Source organism: Coptis chinensis, chromosome 1 (genome assembly GCF_015680905.1).
Source record: "Coptis chinensis isolate HL-2020 chromosome 1, ASM1568090v1, whole genome shotgun sequence".
Taxonomy (NCBI): domain Eukaryota; kingdom Viridiplantae; phylum Streptophyta; class Magnoliopsida; order Ranunculales; family Ranunculaceae; genus Coptis; species Coptis chinensis.
The window spans coordinates 36,110,992-36,135,241 of NC_141456.1; the positions used below are offsets into that span (position 1 = coordinate 36,110,992).

Sequence of the window (24,250 nt, forward strand, 5' to 3'; positions counted from 1 at the left end):
ATGGAAGACCACGTGTTTGTGGGTTCGATAGTCCCCACAGACGGCTCCAAAGAATGTCGGGGCAAAAAGTTAACCCGACACTCCCGATGTGATGGTGCTTCCGAAAGCTCCAAAGAGATGGGGATTGGGATTTTTGAGGAAGAGAGATTGCACCAACGTTCTGATTGCCTACGTACCCAGTGAGGAATCTGGGATCAAGTCTCTTAAAGCGTAGTTCTGGAGGCTGCAGAAGCCTCCATATATATAGCAATCTCCTGCCTTGGCGGCCAAGAAAGGGATTCTTGGAGATTGCCTTCCATGATAAATCCTAGTATGATCCTATCTAAAATAGGATCATTCCCCAAGATTTCATCATATCCTTGTGCAAGATCTTATCGGATTGCACTAGGATTTCTCGCCTCTGCGGATCGGGTTACTGGATCAGAATCATCCGGACGGATTGGATCTATAAACTTGGGCCACCCGGATGGATTTCTCACCTCCACGGATCGGGTTACTGGATCAGAATCATCCAGACAGATTGGATCCATGAACTTAGGCCAGCCAGATGGATTCCTCACCTCCGCGGATCGGGTTACTGGATCCAAGTGATCAGGACGGATTGAGTCCATAAACTTGGGCAGTCCGGATGGGCCCTGGACCTGTTGCAAACTTTGACGGATTAAAGAACCGGATGATCCACAACGTTTTTAACAACTATCAGGCTGATCCGCTGCTGGGCCCATACTTGGTCCATGGCTCGAGTAGACTTTGGACTGGAAATATGATGTAGGGTACACACACATGTCTCAGTGGAGCTTGATTGTAATTGTTTGCTGGCCTAACATTTTGATTATTATACGCTGGAGGTGTAACTTGTTGGTTATTTCGCCAACTGTAGTTGGGATTTTGTCTCCAAGGTGCGTTAGGTTCACTATTAATTGAACAAACATTGTCCGGCTGTGCGGATTGTTGTTCATAGACTAGAGGAGAATAGGAGTCGGGATGCGCAGGACTCAAACAGAAATTACATGGAATACAGTTGATATTCATGACAGGGGTAGGCTTTTGTTGAACAGAAATAGCTTCTACCTTTTTAGTGAGAGATTCAATTAAAATTTTTAGTTCAGGATCGGGTTTAATCTCAAACATACCAACGGCCTTAACTGTTGTAGAAGAACTAGCAGAGCGGGAGATATCGTCACTACCCCCCAATTATTATTACGCTTTGTTTGATCTTCTAAAAACTAAAACTAATTTCACGCTTAATTATCAAAGTACTCTACTCTGGCAAGCTATTGCAATATAGTTGGAATAGAAAATTCGTTCCACTCCTAGTTCTTTAGAATTCTAAGTTAACTACAATTATCAGTCTATCAAAGTTAATGAGAGTAACGATAGAAATTATACTACGATGGGAAACTACTAATCAAGATACGATAATTCAAACTACGGAATTACCAATTTGACGATATGAGGGGGAATTAGGGGGATTTGATTCCACCTTAACTCGACTTAATTTACTAATGAAGAATTGTCGCAATCCGAATTGAAATGCTTTCGCATAGCAATGTGGTCTTCCTAACCCCTAATTGTTCATGGTAATCTCTACCAACTAACAACTAGCATATGAAACAATCAAACCCATTCTCATGGTGAACTAATTGTTTTCTAGAATGGAATGGAATATCACGAACTATTCTATGCTAACAAAAATCAAGCTTCATCATGGCTTCTTCAAACCCCTCTAATGGAGGTTTTAGCCTTGAATCATTATGCTATCATTAATATATAAATCATAACAAGACATGATAAAAAAGATTATAAATTTACTTATTTGATTTAAAATGGAAATCTAATCATGCAAGATTGAATTGAAACTAGTAATGATAATTAACTAAATCTATGAATTGAAGTTAAAATGATTTAATGAAATGAAACTAGATTTATGAATAACTAACTAACTTTATTGATCTAACGAATAATAACAATACTGATTCAAAACTGAATTCAAAACAAAGTAATAAAACTAATTAATAGAGTCTAAACTAATTTATTTTCTAATCTAGGTCTAGCTTATTAGTCTGCCTCCTTTATTCTTTTCAATAAGAGAAAGAGATCCCCAATTTCGTGCATGGGCCTGGAGCCATGTTTTGGGCCGAAAAATCGAGCCCAAAACCTAATTTTTTCAGTCCACAGAGGCCTTTTCAGTTGTATTCAACTTCAATAGCCTTTTCATCCACTTCTGCTCCTCTGATTGGGTCAAGGCTTAGACCATTGGAAATCTCTTTCCAATCTGGTCGTTTTGACATAAGGTAGACCCAATTCCGATGTCTGAGTCCAAGGATACGACATTCGAAAGTTCTACTGACTTTTGTGCGTTGTTTCTGCCCATGTTGACTTTGACTTTTCCGCTTTGACCGGGCTTTAAAAAGGCTTTTTCTTCTTGAATCTTGGCCTTTAATCACAGAACTTCTTAGCAACCAACCTTTGCTCCTTTATCTCGCAAAAGTGACACATTTCTACACATAATTGACTCAAATGCCTGAAATATATAAAATCACGTAATCAGCATTAATTCTTATTTATTACTCGCATAATTGGTCTAAAAGTATTATTGTTAAGGGATTAAAACTACAGTTTGGGCTCTTATCACTGAAACAGCTTGAACGTTTGCAATATAGATGATTCCACAACTGTTTGCATATGCCGTGAACTTCCCTATAGCAAAGTTTTTGCATGCGCAAAACAAGATGATGGTCATGGCTGTTATATCATTTGCTACACTGGTTTTTCACACTTTCTTTAGTTGGCTATTAATGTTGAAACTTGGGTGGGGCTTAGTGGGTGCAGCTGTGGTTCTAAATGCTTCATGGTGGTTCATTAATGTGGCTCAGCTCCTGTACATATTTAGTGGAACTTGTGGTCGTGATTGGTCAGGATTTTCAATGAAGGCTTTTGAGAATCTTTAGGGATTTGTTAAGCTTTCAATTGCTTCAGCGGTGATGCTTTAGTATGATCTTGAAACAACCAATTTTGAGTTGTTTTCATTTGCTAACATATGTGAGAAATTTGAGTCAGCTACCACAACACCATCTTTGGTATCTTTGCTAACATAACAAACTCTCTGTGACCACACATACAGCTATAACAGTCTTTTTAGATTTTGAAGATCCTTGAGATGAAGATTTTGTTTTCGGATCTCTCAATTCAAAGGGTAATGGAACTCTTTCTTGCTTGTAGCATATCATTTTTACATTAAAGCGATATGATGCCCTAATAATGTGGTGGCAGAGGCACAGCAGAAAGGGTTCCATGACTTCCATCCACCTAATGTCGACTTGTCGAGGAAGATAGCTTTTTCAGAGTATCTACCCCTTAAGATAACACCAGCTACCAGGCCACTAATGCCTATCCATCCCAAAAAGAATCCATCAAGAGCTTGTGTTCAAATTGTTGGAATCGAATAAAGAAAACAATAAAGAGACAATGACAGCAGTAACAGGGAACAACCAAGGCGTAGATTAGGTTGTCCTTAAGGAAAGATTTCGCCCCTTCTAGTTGTGCAGAAAGGCAACAGTGGCGTCTTCTTCACAGGATACAATGGTTTAGCAGGCTGACTTGCACTCGAACAAGCTGCTCTCTAGAACGGTAGTATAACTGTCTTTGGCGGCACAGTAAGAAGAGAAGAAGAAGAGGCTAGGGTTTCACGAGTTTTGTTTCTCTGGATGTGGAAGTACTCTCTATGGATGTACAGTCCTGATTATATAGAGGTAAGGTCGGTCACAGTTAGTCCGTTTTCAAAATAGATAAGGAAGAGAAACCTACTAGGAATAGAAGTTCGAAACTTGCTGCTGAAGCAAAACAAGTTTAGGCATTTGGCCAAGCCACTACCCACACAGTAAGCCCAAGTCCAAGCCTGACCCGACCCCGACGCGACTTGGTGCGGGCGGGTGCACGCACATGTGTGGCTTTGGGTGAGTCCTCCCTCCTAACACAAAAGCCTTTGTACCCTAAGGGCATGCCTTTATGGTAAAGGAAGTCCTCATATACTTAACTTACTAGTGGTGGATAACCAATGTGGGACTATCTTCTATGCACAAAAGTGTAGAGAACACTCTATGTTCTTCTCCTACACTTTGCACACACACACACACACTAGTATATTGAAATACAATAGAAATTCCAACAATCCCCAACTATTTCAAAATACTAATAGTCCCCCACTATTTTGGAATAAGAAATTACAAAAGAAATGGATTAACTAAATGCCAGAGAGAATTGAAAAAGCAATGCCTAAGATATTGGTGCTTTACGGGCTTGAACCAGTCATAGGGTAACATATCTTATATCATGTGAAAGTAGTGGATTGAAAAATCTTTGAACCAACATTCCCTTGTAGTAAAATAGATCACATGCACCCACACTGCTCTTTCATTATATGCCAGCTCTGCGGTGTTGCACTTTTTGGCCCTGCGCTACTTGTGTTTCATGAATGTTCTAGGATACAAGCCTAAATATCCATAAGAACCGACCCAATTCTATATTCATATAGGTGAATATTCATCAAGTGTACATTGCAGTTAAAATACACTATCTCATTATAAAATGGACTATGGATTCCACTAAGAGTAAAATAATTCATCCTTACTCATTACAATTCAAGTTATACAATGTATACAAAAAAATACTATCTCGTCATAGGGTGGGACGTCTCAAAAAAGACGATAGCATACCAAAGCGACTAGGTGACTTGTTTTTCCCTTTGAACCTACTTCATGGGATCTCCAATCACATGGTAGGGTTGTTGTCAGTGTCACCCTCTATCTTAGGAAAAAGTCCCATCCCCCTCGACATTTCAACCACTTGCCTTTTGCTAAGCGGTTTGGTTAGAGGATTGGCCAAATTTAACTCTGACCTCACATAATCTAGATCTACAACTCCAGATTCCAGCAGCTGCTTTATAAACTGTAGTCTCAGATGTATATATATGCCTACTTTTCCCATTGTACAATTTGCTTTTTGCCTTTGCTATTGCGGCCTGACAGTCACAATGCATAGGTACAGCTTGAGGCGGTTTTGTACCAATAAGCCCAATAGGAAGATCTTCCAAGAGGTTTCTAAGCTACTCAGCCTCAGCATTTGCTTTATCTAAAGCAATAAGCTCGGACTCCATGGTTGAACGAGCTATCAAGGTCTACTTAGAAGATTTCCAAGCGGCTGCACCACTAGTGCACTTGATATCATGAGAATCAGATATCCAGTTTGCATCACAATAACCCTCTATCACAGGTGGAGTTTGTCTAAAGCGTATGCCGTAATTCATTATTCCTCTCAAGTACTTGGGTAGTCTCTCTAATGTACTCCAATGTTCCTTGCTAGGACAATGAGTGTATTTACTTAACCTGCTAACTGCATAAGTTATGTCAGGTATAGTACAATTCATCAAGTACATGAGAGTACCAATAATTTGGGCATATTTAGACTAAAAGACACTATGTTAATTATTTTTCTTAAGTTCACTATTTACCTCATAAGGTGTCGACATAGGCTTACTATCATAATAGTTAAACTTTTTCAAAAACTTCTCAACATAATGCTCTTGTGAAAGTGTATAGGCTATCACAGTTTCTGATGATTTTGATTCCAAGAATCACATCAGCTTCTCCCAAATCCTTCATTTCAAATTGGGAGGATAAGAACATCTTGGTGTTTATAACAACCCTAATTTTTAAACAACATAAATTACATTATTTGAATTGAAAATAACTATTATATTATGAAGTCTAGCTTGTTCTAGAATTTGTTTGGTTGTTGTTGATTTTTCAAAATTGTTTTTACTTGAATTATTTGTTAGAACTTGTGTGGGTATTTTAGAATTATTTTTTAGGCTTGAAAACATTATTAAAATGTACCCATTCATATAAGTATGGACCTTGGGTGTTTTTAGACCGATTTGAGGCCTATAGGTTAACTTAAACAGACTTAAAACATTTAATAAACAATATTTGCGAATTTCCTCTGTAAAAATCTTATTATTCAAAAACAAAACCATAGCCTCCATTAAAAAGAATATTTTTGAATGAAAAAAATAAAAGAAGGGGAAGAAGAAGAAAAAGAATTGGAGAAAAGGAAGCATGAGTATTCTTTTGCAAATTCATTTTCAGGTGAGTAGACATATTTAAATATTCTTATTTATATATATATATATATATATATATATATATATATATATATATATATATATAATTTTTTTGTGATTTTTATCTTGTTTGCTTCATAAATGCTTCATTATCATTTTATTTTTTGAACATTTGATATTTGTTTTGAAATTTTAATTGTCGTTTCGATAATATGTTGAATTCTTCAATTATCATTTGAGTTGAATTCGACTAATTAGATGATGTAACTAGTTTTTAATAGAACTAAACAATTTTAGTTCTCTGAGTCATCTTTAATTTCCAATTGGCCTTGACTGTTTCCAGTTTATATTCTATTTGATGTAAATTGTACAAGAAAGTGCGTCATAAAATTAAGTAGCAGAATTTAAGTTGTATATATATATATATATATATATATAATTTTTTTTTTGTGATTTTTATCTTGTTTGCTTCATAAATGCTTCATTATCATTTTATAAAAGTTCCATATTTAATTATGAACATTTGATATTTGTTTTGAAATTTTAATTGTCGTTTGGAACGATAATATGTTTGCAGAATTCTGCACAAGTACTGACTTGTGAGTTGAATTCGACTAATTAGATGATGTAACTAGTTTTTTAATAGAACTAAACAATTTTAGTTCTCTGAGTCATCTTTAATTTCCAATTGGCCTTGACTGTTTCCAGTTTATATTCTATTTGATGTAAATTGTACAAGAAAGTGCGTCATAAAATTGAGTAGCAGAATTTAAGTTGTTAGGTCTGTTCCATCACATAGTTTAGGGTACATACTAAACAAATTAGTGTTTAAGAATTTTTGTATTGAAATGGATTTTCTGTCTAATTTTCAGAATGATATAATTGATTTAAAACTTTGATTATATGAATTCTCTAGAATTTTTAGAATGGACAAAGGTCAAACCCTATCATAACCAATTTCTCATGCATAGAACAATATACGTAACTTATTAGTGTAGGTTTTAGTTGTACAAGAAAAACATATAACGATCATGCAATTTGTATCGTATTAATATTTCAAATAAATGTGTATTGATTGGAGGAGTAATTATTTTATTTGTCTAAAGAGTTCTATTACATGTATTGGAATAAGAGTTGCATGCATAATTGCTTGATGAATATTGTTTGTATAGAGCGTATATTGGTAGCTAAAGATTTGGCATGGTATTATGCAATTATATATATTGGCACTGATGGACTGTGACTTTGACTATGTGGCTAATAAGAACTACGAATGCTTGATTCCAATCTTGAAAGATTTGGATACGTAGGCAGCTTTGAGTAAAAGTGCAGCCACTATATTATATATTAGTTTTTGTGTTAACTATATGTGTATAATGTTAGTATTTAATTGTATACGTGATTGTGGCTATTTGAATTATATTTGATTGATGATCATTCGTGTTGCGTTCAATGATATTTAAATGCGTGATTGATTTGCATTGATGCGTGAAAATAACTTTCTGCATGTGTGATCAATAGTTGTGCATGGTAATGCTAGTACAATGATAAGTGAGCTGAGAATAATATTTTCAATGAGTCGACCATACCTTTAGAACTCTCCACGCCTTAGGATTTGGTAATGATATATTATGACTTGAGATGTCATGTGATAGGAAGGTATTCATTGAATGTGCCATGAATGACCTGTTAGTATTATGATAAATATTCCTTGAATGTGGCGGGAATGACCCAAGGTATTTATTGAATGTGCCATGAATGCATGACCTGTTAGTGTATGATGGGTATTCCTTGAATGTGGCGGGAATAACCCAAGATATTCATTGAATATGCCATGAATGACCTATTAATGTATGATGGGTATTCCTTGAATGTGGCAGGAATGACCCAAGGTAATCATTGAATGTGCCATGAATGACCTGAGATATTTAATGCTCATAAGAGGCTGTGATTATGTGCATGGAAAGCCCAGAGATGGCTGTGACTCACAAGTTACGAGTTTGCAAGATGTAAATATGTTCTTGGAGGCGATATCCCCGCTTGGGACATATGTCTTGTAGTGGTACTCGGTGTGAGAGAGGCACACAGGTATGTGTGATTTGGCAAATGTGTGAAGTGCAAATCGTGGAGTAGGAACTAAAGGTAAGGTCAATAAATAAGTGATTAATAAATAAGATACATTATGGAATTGAATGAACTAAAAGTATGTGAATTTGTGTGATGTTATGGATGTAAAGTGTGACTGTGAATAATATTAGTGAATGCTTGTGATCTTTTATGTGATTGCGAAATGACTATAACTTGATATATTATTACAAAAATATTAATGACTTGTGATAGTCTAAGATCTATGGTTATGCATGCAGAAACTTTATGACGTAATGATGTCATGTGAATGACTACCCTTGATATAGGTATTATGATAAGTAGTATTCTCGAATATGCGAGACGAATCAAGTTGTATCAATTAGACTTAAATGTCTTAAATGAGGTTTGATTATGAATGGAAATTTGACTAGCTGAGATTCTTGGAATTGTATATTGGGGGTGAAATCTTACTTGGGAAGAAACTACATGCCGTTTTGAGAAAACGGAACTAACTTGTCTTCCAAGTTGAAATGATTGTAATAGTATATTCCTTTATTTGAAATATTGAACATATTATTTTTATATTTTTAGTCTTACTCATACCAGCAAATTCAATTTGCTGACCCATGTTTACTTTGTTTTGCAATGTGGGTGTGTTATTGGAAACATAGATGGTGGAGTGCAGTGGATGAGGACACATGATTTGGAGTTGCTCTTGGAGTCTTCTGGTTTAAGTTTTTCTGAAGTGCATGGTTTTGTTTTGAGACAGATGTAATAGAGTTGGTTAGTTTCTTTGTAGTTTAATAATGTGATTGAAGGATTGTCCCTTTTGGTTTTAAATTTGATCTCAGATTTTAATATCGTGGTTGATAATATGTTATTAGGGTTTCGTTTCATCCTGGGTTTTCAGATGATTGAATAGGGTGACGATTGAGATAATTATATCTTAGATAATTTCCTATTTTAAAATTTTCCCCTATTTTAAATTTTCTGGAAATTTGGGGTGTGACAGTGTTTCTCACAATATCAAAGCTATGAATCATGATTAATATGTCATCCACATATAGACAGATAATCATATATGTGTTCACATCAAAAGATTTAAAATAAATACATTTATCAGCATCATTAATTTGATATCCATTGGACATCATGACACTGTCAAACTTTTCATGCCATTGTTTTGGCGTTTGTTTCAACCCATATAAAGACTTAAACTAATTTGCTTACCTTATGCTCATTCCCTGGTACTATAGTACCCTCAGGCTGCATCATATATATTTCTTCATTAAGATCACCATTTAAAAATACATTTTTTACATCCATTTGATGAATAAATAAATTATGAATAGCAGCTAAAGCCATTAGAACTCTTATAGAAGAAATCCTAGTTACAGGAGCATAAGTATCAAAATAGTCAATGCCTTTTTTCTGGGAGAATCCCTTGACTACTAGTCTAGCCTTGTATTTATCAATGGAACCATCTAGTTTTAGTTTCTTTTTGAAGATCCACTTGTAACGTATAGGTTTCGCCCCAGGAGGTAGATCAACTATCTCCCATGTGTGATTAGATATAATCGAATCTAGTTCTGAGTTTATAGCATCTTTCTAGAAAGGTGCATTTCTAGAACTGATTACCTCATTATACGTCACAGGATCATCATCAACGAGAAACGTGTAAAAGCCATCACCAAAATTGGTGGATTTTCTATCTCTTTTACTCTTCCGAATTTCTTGTTAAAAAATTTCAATATCTGTTGATTGTTGTTCACTAGGAGCAACCAACCTCTCAATGCCAATTTTCAAAGGAAACATGTTCTCAAAGAAATCAACATTTTTACTCTCTATAATAGTGTTAGCATTGACAAGGTTATTATCTGATTTTACTACTAAAAATCTATATGCAACACTATTATGAACATAACCAATGAACATACAATCAACAGTTATAGGTCCCAATTTTCTCTTTTTAGGTTCGTTCACTAGAACCTTTGCAAGACACCCCCACATTTTTAAGTATTTCAGGTTACGTACATGACCTTTCTATAATTCAGAGGGTGTCTTATTATCTGTTTTCTTATTGGGTATCCTATTCTGTATATGGTAAGCAGATAGGATTGCTTCCCCCCACAAGTTCAGGGAAGCTCCAGAACTTACAAGCATAGCATTCATCATCTCTTTTAGTGTTCTGTTTTTCCATTCTGCTACTCTATTAGACTCAGGAGAGTTTGGTGGAGTAGTTTCATGAATAATATCATTCTTGTCACAAAAGTCCTGGAAGGGGTTAGACTTATATTCTCCACCCCCTGTCAGACCGAAGTCTTTTAATCTTACAGTTAAACTGGTTTTCAACTTCCGCTTTGTACTTGAGAAACATCTCACCTGTCTCATGCTTGTTTCTAAGTAAATATACCTTGGTGTACCTAGAGAAGTCATCTATGAATATAATATAATAAAACTTCCCCCCCTCTAGACATGGTACTTTTGAATTCACCCAAATCCGTATGAATAAGGGTTAGTAATTCAGTTTTATCTCTAGAAACAGCTATGCAAGGTTTTTTTGTGGCTTAAGTCTTAGTACATATCTCACAATTATCATTAGAAAAATCAGAAATATCAGACAATAAACCATATGCTTTCATCATTTTCATAAACTGAACATTCACATGTCCTAGTCTACCATTCCATATATTAAAAGAGTTAAGCAAGTAAGCAGAAACAGATTCATTCTCATTAATAATAATATTGTCAAGTACATTTAACATGAAAAGACCACTGTTATTACAATAACCTTTCCCAAAAAAACTCTCATTCTTACTCGGAACGAATTTGTCACTTTCAAAAGTCACCTTGACTCCAGCTTTTCCCAGTAATGACACAGAAATCAGATTCTGACGAATCTCATGAACATGGAGAACATTACTAAGTGAAAGGGTTTTCCCTGAAGTTAACTTCAGAAGAATCTTGCATGTTCCCTTAACAAGAACAGACCTTGAGTCACCCATATAGACCTTTTCATCTTTCACTAGCATGTAGTCTGAGAAAGCTTCAACATCACCACAGACATGGCGGGTGGCACCAGAATCTCGTACCTAGTTCTTCTTCCCAGTGGCCATAAACACTTGTGGCACTACAATAGCAATTATATCATCTCCTTCAATTAAATTAACGTTGGGAGGATCATCAGTGTCCTTCTTGTGCTTGCACTGAAAAGCCCTATGTCCCGGTTTACCACAAACATAACAATTTCCATTGCCAGTACCACTCCTTTTAAAATAAGTGTCTTCGACCTTAAAATTCTTATTTTTGTTGTACTTCTAATTTTTAGAGGTTTTGTTGGATTTGCTGGGATTACCTTCAACGATATTGGCTTTGGAATGGAATTCTTTAGATAACACCTCATCCCGAGTCTTGTTCTTTTTCTCTATGTGAATGTGAATGATCACATCCTCAAGAGTCATTTGTTTGTGTTTATGCTTCATACTATTCTTATAGTGTTTCCAAGACTCAAAGAGTTTCTCAATTAAACATCCAGTAATAAAGGTCTCGGGTAAATCAATACCCTCAGTTTTCAAATCATTAACTAGCACATGAAAATCATGGATTTGAGACTTTACATCTCTATTCTCTCTCATCTGGAAATTTAGAAAAGTCCCTACAACATATTTTTGAGTACCAGCATCCTCTATTATGTATTTTTTGTTCAAACTCTATCATATATCATGTGCATTCTTGTTTGAACAATAAATACCAAAAATTTCATTAGATAAGGTACTCAAAATATCATGACGACATACCTTATTCCCATTGAGCCAAGCAGCTTGATTTCTTTCAAAATCATTAGAACTCTCCATGGGTGCTGTATCAGTGAGATATTTTGCATAGTTGAGTACATCTAGGGCTGAGAACAACCTTTCCCTCCATCACTGCTTGAAGTGTGAACCGCTGAAGGATTCAATCTTTGACACATTGGGTAAGTTGCGAGCATTCAGTAGAGGTGCAACATCCCTCATATTCGAAGTAACCTCAATGACTCCTGAATTGGTTTCTTTGTTTGGCGTGTCTGTTGGTGTAGACATCTCGATTCTTTCCTTAAGATTGTTGGAGTCTAATAAAGAAAACAATAAAGAGACAAGGACAGCAGTAACAGGGCTCACATGATACAATGGTTTAGCAAGCTGACTTGCACTTAAACAAGCTGCTCTCTAGAACGACAGTATAACTCTCTCTAGATGTGGAAGTACTCTCTATGGACGCACAATCCTGATTATATAGAGGCAAGGTCAGTTTCCAAAATAGATAAGGAAGAGAAACCTACTAGTAAGCCCAACCCCAAGCCCGACTCGGCGCGGGCGCATGTATCTGGCTTTGGATGAGTCTTCCCTCCTAACACAAAAGCCTTTGTATCGTAAAGGCACGCCCTTATGGTAGAGGAAGTCTTTGTATACTTAACTTGCTAGTGGTGGATAATTAATGTAGGACTATTTTCTATGCACAAAAGTGTAGAGAACACTCTTTGTTCTTCTCCTACATTTTGCACCCACACACTAGTACATTGAAATACAATAGAAATTCCAAAACAAATTAGGAGCGACCTTTACAAATTGCTGTCCGGCCAATTTAACATTTGACAAAGGCAGTGATGACCAAAATTAGCCCTGGCCACCCTTAATTCGTCTACGAGATCCCAGAACTTGGTAAACCCTGGCCCCAAGGAATCTAATGGGAGGATTCATGTTCGCATCTACTGTCTATACGGTCGTAAAATCCACTTTATACAAAATGATTAATTTCCTAGATTTGGACTCGATGTAAAGTATATCAGAATATATTTCAAATTCCAAGACTCTGGCTGGAAGAAACAAGGGTAACCAGCACAAGCTGGTCGAATAGAAAATGATGGTAATGGATGGTGACATGATTGGAAAATGGAAAACGAGATGCAAACCAACCAAATTTTTTGTATTTTTTCGGAGTGGACGTTTCCCCACTTTTGTCTAAGAAAAAACAATTTTACTTTTCTCCAATACAAGATAGAAATTACTGTTATTACGGCCTTAGGGGTCCATATGGTTTGACAATGTGATATACGTAACACGGATACATTTTCATAGCCTGGATACCTTGTTTTTCTTATTCTATTTCTCCTTCAAAATTTGCAGCTTGGAGATATGGTATTATATGGCTTTGATTCTGTTTGCTGGATATCTAAAGAACCCTGAGGTTTCAGTTGATGGACTGTCCATATGGTGAGTTGCACTTTCATAACAAATTCAAAAGCTAAAACACAAAAAGTAAATAACTGTGTGGCAAAAAATGAAATTTGAACAAACCAGACCGTGACATAGATAACGCCCAACCTTAGATCTTAAGACTCTTCGGATCATGTTGAAGGTGTCCTAATGCTGGTCAATCACATCCTTCACTGAATGAAATGGCTAGGCTCAGCTGAGTTCAGCTTCAGCAACTGCTATTAATCCTAAATGGATGAGTATTTGTTGGAGAATGCCAATTTGTTTTGCATTATAAAATATAATTTGCATGAAACAATTTTTTGCTTAATTATTCATGTTAGTCTCTTAAATTTGCAGCATGAACATATTAGGTTGGGCTGTTATGGTGGCGATGGGATTCAATGCAGATACAAGGTTAAGTTTGTCGCAAACATAACTCTGACTTACAAGCTGTCCAAATGATATTAGTATTCATTCATAAACGATAATTACATGTAATCTGGACGTATGCAGTGTAAGGGTGTCTAATGAACTTGGTGCTAATCATCCAAGAACTGCAAAGTTCTCAGTTGTTGTGGTTGTGATATCATCATTCATACTTGACTTGATCCTCTCTCTTATTCTGATCACCACTCGAAAGCATTTCCCGTATGCGTTCACAAGCAGTGAGGATGTAAGGAAGCTTGTGTATCAACTTACACCATTACTTGCTTTCTCCATTGTGCTCAACAATGTGCAGCCTGTTCTTTCGGGTATTTTTCTTCTTCCTTTTGTTCTTTAGGTCAACATTCATTCAAAGTTTATATGCTAATCCAAAATTCTAAATAAAGCTCTAGATTGGTTGACAATGTATGGTACACAGGTGTGGCTATTGGGGCAGGGTGGCAAGCTTTAGTGGCTTCTGTAAACATTGGGTGTTACTACTTATTTGGAATTCCTTTGGGTCCAATATTGGATTACAAACTTAACCTTGGTGTTACGGTAATCAAATTTTAGTATAATAATCTACAAGTTTTTTTGAACATCTTAAAGCCGAAATCGATTTTGAATCTCTAATCAATTTTCTTAATAAAATCGGGGAATCTGGTTTGGAATGATCACAGGAACACTGGCGCAAACTTGCATCCTTTTCTTGTTGACTTACAAAACTAATTGGAACAAAGAGGTAATGTGTCAGCAATTTACATAAGTATATATGATCCCATTTTCTAAAGTGTTCATATAGATTACACTAGTCTTTATCGATGCTCATCTTGTGGTGATTGCAGGCATCAGATGCTGAAGGCAGGATACAACAATGGAAAGGAGAAGCAGAAGACAAAGTCAATGACATTGAGAAGAAGACTTCACAAAATTCTCACACGACAACAACGACACAAGTGGTCTAATCCCATTTTCCCTATCAAACTCTTCTTGAGCCTCAGGATCATTCTAGAAACCAAATTCGCCAAATCTGAACCAACATAGGCTTTTTTTTTTTTTTTTTTTTGGATTTGAAAACATGTGAGAAATCTTGACTTGATCAATTGAGCCAAATAAATAAACATGCATTCACATGTCTAAACACGAAATACAACAATAATAATTAGTTAATTGCAAGAATGAGCTGAGGATCAGACAAGATTGAGCGTGTTGTTGGATTCGGAATGTATTTCACGACATTTATGAATGACCAAATAGATCAGGATCACATTTTACTCACGCAGTTTGTGTTTTTTTTTGAAATGGTTGGGGCAGACCCCACCTGTTTTATTAAAAGTTGAACCTTACAAGCCTCCCTAAGAGTTATATCATTAAAAAGAGGTACACAAAGACTTACAAGATCGATCTACAGACATCAAGCCTAACATACCACAAAGGGTCCTTACTAAAGTAGTGCTAGGAATGCTCTCTCATCTCCTACTTTCTGGCCATAACTTGCTTCACTATCTCAGGATGATCCTTCCAAAGATGAGACCGCGCTTTCTCGTAGTCACAGCAGAAACACCCACAAGCACAACACAAGTAAGTGAGTCCTAGAGTATTATCACAAAACTCTTTAGTGTAGTCCTCAAGATTCTTCATCCTTTTGTTTTTAATTTGTGACTTCGCCTTCTTCATTATAGCAAGAGTAGGCTCTACTTCACCTGAAGAATGCGCTCGAATTTTACCTTCTTCCACTTTGTTCTTACCAGCCTTTTGTTTTTGTTGCTTTTTTATGTGGTCACCACTAGTGGAGGAGCCATAAGATGGTCATCTGTAAACAACTCATTTTCTGAACCTAAGAGGTCATCATCCAAGTCCTCTTCTTCATCAACCAAGCCTTGATACATATTAAGGCCTCTATTGTATGATAATTGCTCACTAGCTAGGATTAAAAACTATTGGTTGGGTTATACAAATAGTTGCGTGATTGCCGGCCACATTCATCCAGTCCCCTTGATTTTCCTCATTCAACTGAGTAGTTGGAACCTCAGAGTGAGTGCATACCACCATTCCAGGCGACACCAAATGAATATTACTATGACCAGTAGGCACATTCACATTTTGCATTATCCTAGGTGCAGAAGCAACCCTTATCTCAGTAAAAGATGTAGCCGTTATAGATTCTTCTATTTCTTTTCCTCTATTTTCTTGTCTTTGCAATTGAGGTGTTGATCCTCTTATAAGAGTTGTACTCACATTTCTCATAAGATTAATGTTTGGTAGAGCAAATTGAGGGGTAACCATCACAGGTTCCTCCATACTTGTAACACCATTACCTCTTTCTTGAACTGTTAGTGTTGTTTCATTTACTTGAGTAGGGCTCATATAGGTTGGAACACTAGCTTATCCCTGTTGGTTTCTTGCTATCCAAACTCTGTTAACTCTTGAAGTGCATTTGGCAGTGGCATGACCAAATTTGTTACAATTTTCACATGAAGAAGGTTTCCATGTCTATTCCACACCCACTACCACCTCTCTCCCACCAACTTTTAGTTTCACAATTGCTGGGAACTTAAAAGTCGCCTGGATTTCTACACACACACGAGCATAAGAGAGACTCTTTCTTTGTGCAGTTGTGTCATTCATAAACATAAAGACACCAACTAAACTAGCCACAAAAGAGATGCCATCAAGTGTCCACAGTTGTTTTGGAACTTCAGTCAAGTTTACCCATATAGGAACAATATCAACTTTGTTCCTTTCAGATTCAATCACAACACTCCAAGGCTTTAAAACAAATATCCTATCTGCAATAAAAATTGGGCCTGCTTCCAACACCATTTTCCTATCGTCACTATTAGAGAAGGAAATGTAGAACAATTCCTTATTTGTAGTGATCTCAAAAGATGCCTTTAGCTTCCACTCTTTAGTCAAAAACTCCTTAACCATAGGAAAAGATAGTCTTTTGTCAAGGAAATAACCCACTAAATAGTCTTTCCATTCTTGTATACCTTGTTTTATAATATGTTCAGGGACTTCAGCAACTCCATCAACAAGTAACGGAGTAAAGTTCTTCAAAGCAGTTGTTTTCGCATTTGAAACACCTCCTTTGAACAAAAAGCTCTAAGAGGACACCCCACCACCAGTTTGAGTTGGCTTAATGGGAGGAGAAGATAATGAGGCGTGTTGATCTGTTGCCATGATTGAGCCGATCTCTCTTCTTCTTTCTTAGTTGGTCCAGCAGAAAAATACCAGAAAAAGAAAGTTTTGGAGGGAAAAAAAGATAAGATTTGCTTTACCAACGAAAAATTACTAAAAGAAGTAAACTTTAGGAGCACAGGATCATAAATGTTAAATAAAGCTAAGTAACACCCATTCTCCCACTAAAGATCCCCACTAGCAAAGAATTTGATTTAGACTACGGTGAGACAAACCATTCTTCCACTCTTTTATTCACTCTTATAGACTCACGCAGTTAAGCATCACTAGTATCAAACTTTTAGCTGCTAGACGTGTATTGTATACTTGTTTGTTTTGTTAAGTTTGGGCACTTGGCAATCAACTTTTAAGCACTGTGTTGCATTAATCCCAGTTTTAGGTTGGATGCATTGTCTCCGGCCATCCCTAAACGGCTAAACCATACACGTGAGAATGGCTCTCTGAGTTTATTTTTCTCTTAGGCCGGATTGCTTTTTCGTTACTCTTTCACATCAAAGAATATACCTCACCTCATATTGCAGACTTGCAGTTTTATTTCTTAGTGAAAATTACAATATCAGTTTTTAACTGGTGTACTAATTTGAGCATTGGCGTACTACAGATTTACGACTCTGCAACATATACCAATTTGAACAAAAAAATAAATCGAAAATTAGAATGAGGGCAATGGGTTTTTTTTTGGGTAAACTAGTATTACTCCCTACTAATGAGCCAATTAGGATTCTTTCTAGATGGGAAATTAGGGTCTTTCCCCAAATACACACAAAAAAAAACACGGTCAATCCAATTTGATTTTTTTTTGTGTGTATTTAGGGGGAGACCCTAATTTCCCATCTAGTAGGGAAAAATCCTAATTGGCTCATCTAGTAGGAGGTAATATTGGTTAACTTTTTTTTTTTTTTTTTTTTTTTTTCCAACTTGGAGCATCTAATTCAAATCCAAATGGCTGTGAGTATATATATAAGAGGATTCATGTAAATCAAGTGATGAGGAGTGGAAAGGCTCCACTGCTCCATAATCTTATATACTACTATGCTACTAACGGTGTAAATGACCGATACAGAGATATTCATAAGTTTTGGATTCAATGTTCTAACTACTAGTAATGAATAATGATTTGCCTTGGAGTACTTTCATATAGTTTAGTAAAAGCTAGGACTGTCATATGGTGTCAAAATGGTGTAACATTTCAAATGACCGAGCTGAAATAGAAATAGTAGTTTGATTTCCTTTTCCTTGGCCCAAATCTGTTTTTTTCAAGTAACCCAAGGTTGTTAACTTAGTAAGAAAAGGAGAATATTCTTAAATAGGAAAACTTGAATCATGGGCATTTAAAATTTTGCATCATATTGCTTGGTTACCATGAAAGAAAGACAAAAAAATCTTGCATCAGATGTGACTATGTGCTTTCCTACGGGTGTGAACCTTAAATGACATTTGAGCATCTTAGTCTCCAAAACCGAAAATGGGGACTGCTCAAGAACTTCCACTTCTCATAGACAGAGATGATGAGGAAATATCAAATCACCTTCTAAAGCATGGTGGAAGTTCTTTTGGTTCATCTCTAATAGCCGAAGGAGACATCAAACCAATACACAAAGTTAACGATTTCTTCAGGGAATTCTCGATCGAATCCAAGAAGCTATGGTTTCTTGCTGGCCCAGCTATCTTCACCTCCATATGCCAGTACTCACTTGGTGCTATAACTCAGGTCTTTGCCGGCCAAGTTGGTACTTTAGAACTCGCTGCTGTCTCAGTCGAAAATTCAGTCATAGCCGGGTTCTCTTTTGGTGTCATGGTACTACACTTTTTAACTAATCCAATCATTCAGTTAACCATATTTATTTCATTCAAGAGATTGATACATGGGGCTGTATTATCTAACGTGGTAGTAAATATTGTACTACTTATTACAATACTCTGCCGCATATTTATTACAATTTATTGAATATTTCGTTTATGACTTCTGTGGAACAGTTAGGAATGGGGAGTGCCTTAGAGACACTATGTGGTCAGGCATTTGGAGCAGGACAACTCGATATGCTGGGGATTTATATGCAAAGATCATGGGTTATCCTTAATACAACTGCCGTACTTTTAACATTTCTTTACATATTTGCTGCACCATTGTTGAAGTTAATTGGACAACAAGATAATATTGCTGAAGCAGCTGGAACGTTTGCGATATGGATGATTCCACAACTGTTTGCGTATGCCGTGAACTTCCCTATAGCAAAGTTTTTGCAGGCGCAAAGCAAGATGATGGTCATGGCTGTTATATCATTTGCTGCACTGGTTTTTCACACTTTCTTTAGTTGGCTATTAATGTTGAAACTCGGGTGGGGCTTAGTGGGTGCAGCTGTGGTTCTAAATGTTTCATGGTGGTTCATTAATGTGGCTCAGCTCCTGTACATATTTAGTGGAACCTGTGGTCGTGCTTGGTCAGGATTTTCAATGAAGGCTTTTGAGAATCTTTGGGGATTTGTCAGGCTTTCAATTGCTTCAGCGGTGATGCTCTGGTATTATCCTGGAACAAACAATTTTGACCTGTATTCTTTTTCTAACATATGTGATAAATTTGAGTCAACTACTACATCACCATTTTTGGCATCTTTGCTAACATGACAAACTCTCTTTGACCACACACATAGCTATAACTGTCTTTATAGATTTTGAACATCCTTGAGATGAATTCAACAGATGATGGAACTCGATCTTTTTTGCTTGTACCTCAGTCGCCCTAATAACGTGGCAGAAAGGGTTCCTAGACATAAGTTGGCATCAGGAGTCAACAGAACGTCTGAACCTAGACATAACTTGGTCGAATATAAAATGATGGTGAATGAACATTTATTGGATGAAGACCACAATGATTGGAATATGGAAAGCGAGATGCAACCAACCAAAATCTTTGTATTTTTAGATGAATGAGACCACTTTGCTTAAGAAAAAACAATTTTACTTTTCTCCAATACACGACAGAAACTTTATTATAAGGGGTGGATATGGTTTGACTATGTGGTGATGCGTTTTCTTAGCATTGATACCTTGTTTTTCTTATTCTATTTCTCCTGTAAACTTTGCAGCTTGGAGATATGGTATTTTATGGCTTTGATTCTGTTTGCTGGATATCTAAAGAACCCAGAGGTTTCAGTTGATGGATTGTCCATATGGTGAGTTGCACATTCATAACAACTTCAAAAGCTAAAATAAATAAATAAGTATGTGGAAAAATGAAATTTGAACACACAGGACCGTGACATATAGATAATGCCTAACCTTAGATCTTAAGACTCTTGGGATCAAGTTGAAGGTGTGCTAATGTTGGTCAAGCACATCCTTGATTGAAATGGCTAGGTTCAGTTGACTTCAGCAACTGTTACTATTAAAGTATTAATCTTGCATGGATGATTGGATGAGTACTGTTGGAGAATGTCAGTTTGTCTTTCATTATAAAATGTAATTTGCATGAAACAAGTTTTTGCTTAATTATTCATGTTATTCTCTTAAATTTGCAGCACGAACATATTAGGTTGGGCTGTTATGGTGGCTATGGGATTCAATGCAGCTACAAGGTTTGTTGCAGAGATAACTCTAACTTCCTAGCTATATCCAAATGATTTATACATAAACGATAATTACATGTCATATGGACGTATGCAGTGTAAGGGTGTCTAATGAACTTGGTGCTAATCATCCAAGAACTGCAAAGTTCTCTGTTGTGGTTGCTGTTATATCATCATTCATTTTTGGCTTGATCCTCTCTCTTATTCTGATCACCACTCGAAAGCAATACCCATATGCGTTTACAAGCAGCAAGGATGTAAGGAAGCTTGTGTATCAACTTACACCATTACTTGCGTTCTCCATTGTGCTCAACAATGTGCAGCCTGTTCTTTCGGGTATTTTTCTTCGTCCTTTTGTTCTTTAGGTCAACATTCATTCAAAGTTTATATGCTAATCCAAAATTCCAAATAAAGTTGTGTATTGATTGACAATGTATATTACACAGGTGTGGCTATTGGGGCAGGATGGCAAGCTTTAGTGGCTTATGTAAACATTGCATGTTACTATTTGTTTGGAATTCCTTTGGGTCTAATATTGGGTTACAAACTTGACCTTGGTGTTAAGGTAATCAAATTTTAGTATCATCTACAAGATTTTGAACATCTGAAAACCGAAATCGATTTTGAATTTCTCATCAATTTTCTTAATAAAATCAGGGAATCTGGTATGGAATGATCACAGGAACAGTGGTGCAGACTTGCATCCTCTTCTTGATGACTTACAGAACTAATTGGGACAAAGAGGTAATGTGTTAGCAATTTAAATTAGTATATATGTTCTCATCTTCTAAAGCGTTCATATAGATTACACTAATCCCTATCGATGCTCATCTTGTGGTGATTGCAGGCATCAAATGCTGAAGTCAGGATACAACAATGGAAAGGAAAAGCAGAAGACAAAGTCAATGAAATTGAGAAGAAGACTCTGCCAATTCTTCAATAAACAATCATCAAGAGAACTGCGCAATGAACTAATCATCAGCATGTGAGTCAGAATCTGCAAATATCCTTGGAGGACATTGTTGTTATAATTCTGCCAAATTAGTGAGTGGTGTAAGACTTGTCCAGGAAGTCCATCTAAAGTGATCAACACATTAGATTGCCCTTATGCCTCAATGATCAAGTTTGCACTAGTGTATTTGCCTATGACCTTCCTCTGCTTGTTCTGGTTAAAGGGATTGACAGCAGTTTTATCATTTATGTGCCAAAGACAGTATTTGGGTCGATCAATTGTATGAACTCGTATAAGACTTCAGGAGTCGTGCGCATTGGGAGTTTAGAGCTTTAGCTTTGCATCGTAATTCATTACCTCAGCTCAATGTTTTTCTCTAGCTCAATCTCAAGTAGACACCATACTGTGCCTCCCATTTATAGATCCATGGGGGGTTTTCATTACAAGAAATACTCTTGAAAGTGTGTAGCCTAGACGGAACGCGTGCGTAACTGCTATATCAGCTGCGGTATTTGGTTCCCTCATTGTGTGAGAGATGTGGAGCACAGCTATCTTCTCCTCACTTTTTTTCAAATCTCTCTTTTAGCTTCCAGTGCATAGACCTTTCTATAGCCACTGTGACAACTGCCGCAGCATCTGATTCTATCCAAACATTATGCCAACTCTCTGCAATAGCTAATTAACTCCATTGCTTCCATTAGTGCTATGCTTTCAGCCCGGCCAACAGTTAGTGTTGCAGCCAAGATCTATTCTTATATATAACTTCGCAAAATCCATCTGGGTGGCCAATGGAAACAGGTCAGTCAGTCAGTCTCTAAAAACCGTTATTATTATTATTATTATTTTCCAAATTTAAATTCAGTAACGGTCTTTTATTTTTCTCCTTCCTTTTCTTTGTTGGTTGGAAAAAATAAAAAATTGGACTAATTTTCTTGTTTCGAGTGAAATTGAATTGATCTTTGTACTAATTCTTGCCAAATGGTGAAACTTTATGTCCATGGCATTTATTTCCGTTGCTAAGCATAATTGGAATCACCTGAAACACCTGAAATTTATAAACTTTAACAAAATTAGTTGTACAAAATGAAGAAAGTGGGACCCTATTTTAGTAAAATGAATTGAATCACCTATGTTATGCTTAATATACAGGAAAGATTATGCATTTGGAATCAATATAAGTAAAATTTGTGAGTTTTTTCTACTCATCTCAATAGGGTCTGGTGAAGAGACTACACCTGCTGCAAAGCCTTCTGGACCAACTGCTTCATCTCAGGTCCGCCACTGTTCCTCAAAAATGTAAATAATAAATAAAAATGGTGTGCCTAATACCGTGATCGTTTTTATTCCCAGGAAACACCAACGACGTCTGCGTATCCTGATTGGCCAGGCCCGATGCAGGTTGAAATATTAATGCTATGACTTACTGGACCAATTAGGAATTTTGCAGTAGTTTAACTTATAATAGCAGGTCCAATAGAGAGCTACTAAATTGGGCTGCTAAAAGGTGTCACATAGGCTTTTTAGCTGCTAAAAGGTGTCACATAGGCTTTAAAAGCTTTCCACCTAGAGCTAAATTTGGTTTACCCCTAAAAATTAAGCCTCCCAATCTAAAACTCTTTTTTGTTTTACTAATTGGAAGTGATGAAGAAGAAAAAAAAAAAAAATCTCTTTTGGTACGTTTATATCAACCAACATTTATCTTGATGGATCCGGAGGTGGGTTTTGTGGTTGTCTCCTTTGGTGCAACCATTATTTTGCGGAGATCTTTTTGTAACTTGGGTTGAATTTTTTTGGATGATGCCAACTACACAATTTCTCCCGGTCCGTCGAAATTTAACACACCGGCCTTTAGTGGGCATTCGGTAGAAACTATGACGTCCCGTCTCCAATTTATTATAGCACCATTGTTAGCTAAAGTCTTAACTTTAGCTAGGTTTTTACTCATTCCAAATTTAAGACCTTGTTTTAGTTAATGTTAATTGTTTTATTGGAATGACAAATTTTATGGTTGGGGTGCTATATTTGCCGTTTTTTTGTTTTAGCAGCCATATAGCCCCGTCCCATTATTTTTAGACTTGAATTTTCTAATCGAAGTCATTTTCCCGGTAGAAACTATGTCCATATAATTTTACACTATAGTTGTTAGGTTTTTGACTTCCAAAGGGCAGGCATCCTTATTGGAATGATGCTATATTTGGGGTTAGGATACAATAATGGAGAGGGGAAGCAGAAGATAATGTCAATGACATTGAGAGGAAGAACCTTCAATAGACAATATAAATTAATGGGAGAACAATGCAACAAATTAATTTTTAGGGGCGAACTCTGCTGATACGGTTGGAGGAAATTATGACCATAATTATGCAAATATTGGCGAGGATGTGCATTGAAAATGATGGAAATGAGTTTAATTTCTCTCATTCCTAACTCATCCTATATGGCTATCGTAAGGGACATCCTACCAAGCATGTGATGTGTACGCAGTCTACACACAATGCCTGATCGACTCCAAGAATACAAGCATTCGCTCACTTGTCAAGATCGGTTCAACATCAACTAACTCGTCACTCAACTTCGTCTCATGACGTCATCACCTACCACTCTCATCATTGATATCATTAGCATCAGACATTTATCTACTACAACATTCAAGTCATTACCATCA

At 36.4% G+C, this 24,250-nt stretch overlaps 1 protein-coding gene, 1 long non-coding RNA gene and 1 pseudogene across 3 annotated transcripts in view; all 3 read left to right on the forward strand.

Annotated features, from left to right (window-relative positions):
• LOC147523746 (protein DETOXIFICATION 29-like) overlaps positions 1-15,037 on the forward strand; it is a 30,263-nt pseudogene extending 15,226 nt beyond the window's left edge. Inside the window, exons 3-9 of the transcript XR_015196766.1 lie at positions 2,623-2,992; positions 13,372-13,458; positions 13,801-13,857; positions 13,957-14,195; positions 14,306-14,420; positions 14,518-14,608; positions 14,712-15,037. The product of XR_015196766.1 is annotated as a protein DETOXIFICATION 29-like (transcript). The remainder of the gene's footprint in view (positions 1-2,622; positions 2,993-13,371; positions 13,459-13,800; positions 13,858-13,956; positions 14,196-14,305; positions 14,421-14,517; positions 14,609-14,711) is intronic.
• Positions 15,038-18,371: 3,334 nt separating this feature from the next.
• On the forward strand, positions 18,372-21,964 carry LOC147523747 (protein DETOXIFICATION 29-like). The gene is made up of 8 exons (XM_086599500.1): positions 18,372-18,865; positions 19,045-19,586; positions 20,154-20,240; positions 20,586-20,642; positions 20,731-20,969; positions 21,080-21,198; positions 21,291-21,377; positions 21,481-21,964. Exons 1-8 carry the CDS (start codon positions 18,533-18,535, stop codon positions 21,574-21,576), a joined length of 1,560 nt encoding a protein of 519 aa, XP_086455626.1. The 5' UTR covers positions 18,372-18,532; the 3' UTR covers positions 21,577-21,964.
• Positions 21,965-22,245: 281 nt separating this feature from the next.
• LOC147523748 (uncharacterized) lies at positions 22,246-23,070 on the forward strand. Its single transcript, XR_015217302.1, has 3 exons — positions 22,246-22,383; positions 22,800-22,858; positions 22,936-23,070. It is a non-coding gene; the product is annotated as an uncharacterized LOC147523748 (long non-coding RNA).
• The last annotated feature ends 1,180 nt before the right edge of the window (positions 23,071-24,250 follow it).